Source organism: Buteo buteo, chromosome 21, assembly GCF_964188355.1.
Source record: "Buteo buteo chromosome 21, bButBut1.hap1.1, whole genome shotgun sequence".
Taxonomy (NCBI): domain Eukaryota; kingdom Metazoa; phylum Chordata; class Aves; order Accipitriformes; family Accipitridae; genus Buteo; species Buteo buteo.
Window position 1 is genome coordinate 14,702,734 of NC_134191.1, and position 7,513 is coordinate 14,710,246.

The 7,513-nt window shown below is 57.9% G+C and overlaps 1 protein-coding gene across 1 annotated transcript; it reads right to left on the bottom strand.

The window, feature by feature from the left end:
- Window positions 1-2,171: 2,171 nt before the first annotated feature.
- HMCES (5-hydroxymethylcytosine binding, ES cell specific) lies at window positions 2,172-7,438 on the bottom strand. Its single transcript, XM_075053600.1, has 6 exons — window positions 7,037-7,438; window positions 5,042-5,185; window positions 4,570-4,689; window positions 3,847-4,007; window positions 3,177-3,369; window positions 2,172-2,763 (listed from the first exon to the last, which is right to left on the bottom strand). The coding sequence occupies exons 1-6, from the start codon at window positions 7,217-7,219 to the stop codon at window positions 2,557-2,559; spliced, it is 1,008 nt and encodes a 335-aa protein (XP_074909701.1). The 5' UTR covers window positions 7,220-7,438; the 3' UTR covers window positions 2,172-2,556.
- Window positions 7,439-7,513: the final 75 nt, after the last annotated feature.

A 7,513-nucleotide genomic window follows, 5' to 3' on the forward strand; every position in this document is an offset into this window, starting at 1 on the left:
CGCCGCCGCCGCCGCGCCGCGGATATCCCTGCCCGCCCCGCCGCCCGCCTCTCCCCATTGGTTACCGCCGCGGCCGGCGCGGCGCTGATTGGTCGCCGCCTCGATCCCTGATTTGCATAGGGCTCGCAGCGCCCCGGCTCTGCCGTGGGGCCGGCGCCGAGGGCAGCGCCCGGCGGGGAGCGACCCGGCTCTGCCCCTTGCTCCGGGGAGGAGTAGGGGGGGTCCCGGCTCCCAAACGGCCAAACCCGGCGGCAACCAGCGCTCCCCCACACCCCGGTAGCTCCTTCCAGGCTGCGCCGGGCCCGAAGGGTTTGGCCGGAGCTCCTGTGGGTGTCCCGGCAGCGCTGCTTCTCACCGGCTGCCCCTTTTTGCCTTGTCCAAAGTCATAGCCCCCTCCCCGGGCAGCGGGATGCCTCTCCTGGGAGGATGCCAGGGCCTGCGGGCGGGGGGGATGCTCGGGGGGGGAAACCCCCCTATGGGTTCCCCCCCTCCGGGGCGATCCCCCCCTCCCGCAGCGAGCGCTGCCCTCCCTTGCCGGAGTATCGTGCACCGAAGGGGAAAGTTGCTCCCAAGCCAGCTTTTGGAGCCAGGTCATGCCGGGTTGGGCGCAGTTATCTCCTTGCCACGTAGGAGCAACCGCTGCAAACGGCCTTGGGCGAGCAGCCAGGCTCCTGTTTAAAGGTGGTGTAGTTCAGCAATAACACCTCCTCATTAAACCCTCAGCGTAGGGTTTTTTTCCAGTGCTGCTGCTGCTGGTGCTCACAGCCTGGAGGGAGATAATCTCTAACCTGTGTCTTTGCATCGCCCCTGCCTTCCCAAGGGAAGGATTATGTTCCCCAGAGCAGGGAAAGGTGAGCATCCCCCACTCGTGCTCAGCATCTTCACTCCTTCCACAGCAACTGGAGACCTGAAAAGAATTTGAGATGAGCCGGTGACCTTTGGAAAAGCCTGATCTGCAGTTAGCACCGACCATGCCAGGGCAGCTGAGCTGCTCACCCTGGAGGACTGATGGCCAGGTAGGGAGAGAAACCTCCCTTGCGGCTCCTGCAAGGACAGGCACTGAGGTGACAGCCCCAGTGCCTGAAGACCTATTTATTCTGCCAGGAGCTGCTAATGCAGTGACTCTCTTGCCTCAAGTCGCTGTGGAAGCGATAAGGAGCCAGCTAGTAACAGGCTTTCTGGCTGGAAATCCTAATCCCACCCCAGCTTCCCATAAGCCAGGAGACCTTCTGGGCTCAGCTGCCTCCGTGGCACGCGAGGGATTCAGAAACAGATTTGGCTCCGAGAGCACTCAGGTCAACCCCGGTGCCCATCCCATGGCTCCTGCCCCAGCTCCGCTATCCCTCCCCAGGGATAAGCCCCAGCTATGGCTGCCCCTGCAGCTCCCCAGGGACAGATCATTCAAGAGGAGCCCCAGAATAAATCCCAAGGGAGTATTTTCCACTGGCAAATGGAAATGGTCCAACAACATGGCTGTCCCAGTACCCTGAGAGTTCAGCAGCGGGTAGCTGGTCTGTCCCTCAGCACATGGGAGAAGAGATACAAACTCTGCCCGCGAAACAGGAGCAATGGGGCCGTGGTGGGCAAGGGGGACACAGACATGCACACAGACAAGGGCACTGCACAGTCAACCTGTTAATTCCATTTTATTTTTTCCAATAAAAATGAATTACTGCTTTCCTGCAAGGGTCCCACTATGTAAGGCTTTTCGTCTGTAACATCTGGCTCTGTTTAAAAAATCCCTGACCTCAAAAACAACTGCCCTATGTTGTTCTGTAATGGCACTTTGGTTATCTGGGCTTTAATGAATGACCTTTATGAACAAGGCAGAGCACATCCCTCCACAGATCAAGAAAATCCTCTCTAAGTCTTCAAATCCCATTAACAAAATGATTGTACAAACAACGTGACCAAGACATGCTGTCCTACCCCACTGCCCGCAGGGAAACCCAAGCAAAGTCCAGTTCCTCCCAGGCGCTGCTTAAACATCTCCCTGTTTAGGAGCTACGAATGCACGTGGCAACACTGCTTGCAGAGTGGGATGGCTCTGGCAGATATTCCCAGCTTGGGGTTTCCTCCTAGTATTTACTGTATGTTCCTCTGTACCGCAGCCATCTTTTGAGGGTGAGAGTATTAGAAAGGTATTTGTACAGAATCAATATGGAATTAAATGGAAAAGAGGTATCAGTTTAATACCAAAACAAAGGGAAAAGAAGAGAAAACAGAAGGAGACATGACATGAAAAACACTGTCAGAAGGCAGAAGCTACTCCTCCCTGTCAGGCTGAGATGCTTCTCAGGGCTTTATCTCCACTTGGCACAAGTGACTGGCAGGGAGGGAGGCCAGCAGGTTATATTCACTCCCGTCAGCACAAGACAAAGCCATAACCTTTAACAAAACACAGAGAAGAACAGAGACAACAACCTAGAGCATTGGATCAACACTGAGAGGCTTGGAGAATCTCAACACCAGTCTGCAAAGCCTTCCAAAAAACCTTCCTCATTCTGCTTAGGAAAATCAGGAGGAAAAAGGATGGCCAGCCATCCCAGCTGGTGCCTAAGCCTTGCGCTTCTTCGCAGCCGGCTCTCCCTCCTTCCCCAGCCACTGCTGCAGGATATCTGCGCTGGTTTTCTTGGGCGAGGGGCTGTGGATGAACTGACTTGTCCACTTGGGCAAATCATTTTCTTTCTTCTGGGGAGAGCCCTCCTGGGAGTTTTTTAACCAGCTCAGCATCACTTTGCTGCTTGGGGTGGCTTTGACCTCCTGGAGAGATAAAGGACAGTGTGAGAGAAGTCAGCAGCACGGCGAGAGGAGGGCAGGCAGCCGACTGCAAGAGCTGCTCCAGAGTGGGATGCGGAGGCTGGAGCAACGGCCCTGCCTGCAATCAGGCACATCTGCAGGAGGTTCCCCAGGCTGCTTGGAACAGGCTTGTTCCAAGCCCCATTTCACATGGAATTTGCCTCATTTGGCAGAGAAATCCTGGCATAGGGTGACAGTTTATTTCTGGAAGCGGAGAGAAGGGAATCTGTTCCGGGCTTTGCACTCCAGCATCAAGCACAGGCATGCCCTGCAGACGCTGCCTGCTGCTGCCCCTCCTGCAGCCTGGCAGAACTGTCCCTGCTCAGGGACGTCACCGTGGCCAAGCTCTCCCCTGCCAAGCGCCCACCGGCACTCACCTTCTTGGCTCCCAGCTCGATGGGTGCGAGACACTCGGGTGTGTTATTGCGGACGCTATTGACAAAGGTGGATACTGGGTGGAAAACGATGTTCTCCGTGGGCTGGATGAGTTTAACTGCTTCTTGGGTTGGCACTTCAGCAAAGTCCAGCCATTTTCTGATGGCCTCATCCCCATCCAGGATGGCTGGCATCCTAGGGGACAAGACAGTCAGAGCCAAAGCCCAGCACCGATATGGCAGAGCAGGGTGGCAAAAGCCAGGCTTGTAAGCTAGCAAGGAGCTGGCAGCCTGGGGGGAAACAGGGGGGAAACCGAAGCAGCAGGATGCTCTTCTGCAAGGCAGAGCATGCATTTGCTTCGCCCAGGTAGCTGCTTTGCTGGAAGAGACAGAGGGGTTGACTGCCAGGCCCCGGTCACACGGAGAGCGATCCAGCTCCAGAGAGTGATCCAACTCCGACCGCCACCCGCCGGGCCACAAGGATGGTGATTTATGGAAAGGGTATCAGCTGATGACCCGAAACGAGCTGGTAATGTTGTAGCATTTTACTCTGAGGGCATCAAGAGGAGGCAGGACTCCCTGCCTGCGTGCTGCCAGACTGGTGTTTAAAGGCACAGCTTTCCTCCCTCACCCCCCCACTGCCCTGCAGCCCCCCTTGCCCGCTCCCACTTGCCTGTGATGGATGAAGCTCACGTCCTTGGAGGCATCCACGGTGATGATGGTATAAGTGTACAGCATTTCTCCTCCTGCCGGCGGTTCCCAGCAGTCGAAAATCCCAGCCATAGTGAGCAACCTCCATCCTTTCCATTCCTCGTCTCCCTCCTTCCCCTCGGCCTGCAGGAGAGGGGCCCCATCGCCCCGGTCAGTGCTGACCCACGGGCAGCCGAAGCATCGCAGCCTTGTCAGTGCTGCGGCAGGTCAACGACTCGGATCCAAGTCATGAACTGAACTAATATGAGGCTTTCCAGGAGCCCTTCTACTAATTTGAGGTAACTCCAGGAGAGGTGCCGGGAGCCTCATCTTCCCACAGGCAAGCTAGCACCCTTCTCCCCTTCTGAACATCTCAGCCGCCAGTTCGGCCAAAGGAAAGAGGCAGTGAAACTCCCAGCCCGGTCCCCTGTGAGACACATTGCCCACCCATGCAAATATCCGGCATGTGGGGAGCAGCGGGCGTGACGGCGGGGACGCTGCGGCACCGTTTACAGCCAGGCAGGGACCACCAGCCGCAGAGGGATGCCAGAGTGCCGAGCCCGCTGCGGAACAGAGCCCCGTTGGGAAACAGAGACCCGCAGAGATGGGCATAGCTGGAGGGAAGGGGGCTTTTCCCAGGGCAGCTGGAGGGAGCAGGGGCTCAGAACTGGGTGCAAGTGTTCAGACACGGTGAGGGACTCCGTACCATGGCGTCCTTGGTCTGGGGGAAGTAAATGAAATACGGCTGCTTCCCCCCACTCTGCCGCTCCCACTCATAGAAGCCATCCGCCAGGACCACACAGCGCTTGCCCTTGAGGAGAGCACCCTGGGGGAGAGAAAGCACAAGCGAGTGGTCAACAGCAGCCTCGGGCAGCCTGCGAGGAAGGATGGGGCTCCTGGGACCACCCAGCCCGCTTGCTCCCTCTTGGGGCTCCCCTAAACTGCCCCATGGGGTGCACAAATGCCACCACCAGCACTGCGATGAAAGATGAGCTTCACCAGCAACAACCTTGCCTGTTCTTCTATTTTAATGAAATCTGCCAGCTCTGCAGTACAAGGACTTACTCCACTGTGCAGCAGGCAAACGGTGACCGGTACCCGCAAGGGAGATGCTTCAGCTCTGGGTTTGCCAACTACAAGATCTCTTCAAGTTGGACACAAAGACAGCAGCAACTCACCTTGTAGGAGGACTTCTTCAGCATGGTATCACTGCGGCAGTTGGAGGTATTAAACGGCATTTTGGAGGGGTCATCCTTTTTGAACCAGGAGGGAACCAGGCCCCAGCGCATGTCCATGAGGACCCGCTCGGAGGAGTCGGCATCCTTTCGAACCAGATAGAGAAACACCTCCGGTCAGAGCCACATCACGGGGACCACGAGCATCCCCACAGCTTGAGAAAGGGGCTTCGCGGAGCCCTGCGGAAGCGGCTTCTCCCCCTGCAAGGCGGGGAACAGGCCAGTGTCTCTGCCGAGAGCTCAGCTGGGGCTCACAGCCTCTCCAGCACCAAATCTGCCTCTGCTCTTCTGCAGGAATGCCACTCTCAAGCCAGGCAGAAACAGCCACTAATTATAACCCTTTACATATTCTCAACAGCTTTCCTGTAAGAATTAATCTTCAGCAGAAAGCACAAGAATATTTTTCAGGAATAACTAAGTGTCTCAGTGAGGCTCGCCCAACAACTCTCTGGAGGAATGAACGCAGTTTTTCTTCAACGGGAAGTGCCTGGACATGCGAGCTCCCCAGCTCTTAAGTAAGCAGTTATGTCAGGCTGGTGTTAAGGTCCTCAAAACCTCCCTCTTTAAGGCCAGCGTCCCACAGGGCGTAAGCCTCACCTTCATTTTAATAACGTGATTTCTGCTGATCTGGTTCACTTTCACTCCTTGCGATTTGCATATCATCTGCCTTCGGACAATGGAAACAGCCTGTGGCTTTCACTTCTCCCCCAGCTCGCTCTCACTTTCTTCCCACAGCTGCCAGCCCCAGGCAGCACAGAGCCAGGGCGAGCGAGACCCTGGGGGGCACTTGCTCCCAAAGAACTGCAGTAGATATACATATATATACCTACTACAGGTGTAAGTATATATAGGGACGCATATGTGCCCAGTTTTGTGAAGTCTTCCAGAGATCAGGAGTGGCAAAAAGGGGCACCTGACACCGCGCCTGTGCCCCAACAGCTGAACGGCGATGCACAACCGAGCAGGTGTCTGCCTGTGACCTGTATCGCGCTCCCAGTCCCCGTATTCCTCTGCTCCACCAGCTTATCAGCTGCTCTCGGGGGCATGCGGGACCGCAAGGCAGGAAAGGAGGGCACGAAAGATGCCTGACAGCATCGCCCACGGCACTCCAAAGTGGCCCCGTTGAGGCATCCCACCCCATCCCCTGTGCCGGTAACGGCTGTGAAGTGCAGCAGCCCCTTTCGCTACCCCACCTGCCAGGTGAGGAAGAGCGGAGGGAGCCCAGATTGGGGTGTTTCAATTCAGTGCGCCCAGCTTCACCCCGCTGAACATGAAAGAGCAGCAGTTTGCCAGGCACCCTCTTCTGCGGAAACCAAACGAGATGCACAAACCGTTGTACAGGCTGCTCAGGTTGTCTGAGGAAGGTCTGGTGAGGCTTAAATTAGCCAGGATAACGGTCACCACAGGTGTGCAATTATTTTACAGCTCTGAAGTCAAGATTCTTTTTCCTCTACCCTCCCCTACCAATGCGACCTGAACACTCTCGGCAGCATTATGAAATGAAAGAAAGCCTCAGGAAAGCAGAATAAAACCAGCAGAGCAATTTTAGGCATTTTGGAAAAAAAATCTACCAAGCTTAATCACTGCTATACAAATCTTTGCAGAAAATACAACGCTGCGCTGGCAGCACGGTCCCGATTCCCCGCCCTCCTCAGGAACACGCAAATCCTAACAAGAGCGGACACCTTTGCAATTAGAAAATTCAATACCTGCCGCGTACGCCGAGCGAAGAGAAGCCGGGCAAGCCGTTACAAATTCGGCCGGGGTACCACACCACCCCGGGAGGCGCAGCCCCGTTCCCGCCGCTCGGCCACCCTCGAATTGAAGCCACAGGATACGCGGCAGCCAGCAGGCACCCGAGGCCGAGGGCCGCTGCCGGAGCCAGGAGGCGGCCCCGGCGCCCTCGTTTCGGTTTGCAAAGCGAGGGGAGGGAAGTACCTGCTGGAGGTGCCGGCGGGAGAGCAGCACCGGGCCGCTGGACTGCGGGCCCTTGTTGTACGAGGGCCGGTACCTCTCCGCCTGGATCCACTCGGGCTGCCGCCGCCGGCCCCGCCGGTCTCGGTAGGCGCAGGCCCGCCGGAGGTTGTCGGCCCCCAGGGAACAGGCCGTCCGCCCGCACATCCCGCCGCCCGCCCGGCTCTGCGGGGCCGCCCGCCCCGCCAGGGCGGTGGGACGGGGCCGGCCGAGCGCTGCGCTCCGCCCCGCCGGGGCGGTGGCGGAGGGCGGGGCCGGGGCGGGGCGGAGGGCAGGGCCGGGCGGAGGGCGGGCTGGGCCCCGCCCGCGGAAAGGACTTTCCCGCCCCGTCAGACAGGCGCGGAGGGAGAGCCACGGGGGGGGTTTATTGGGGACACATAGAAAAAGCCAGGGAGCGGCTGCCGGGGCCTGGCGTCGCCTCTCCGCCGCAGGTGCCACCGC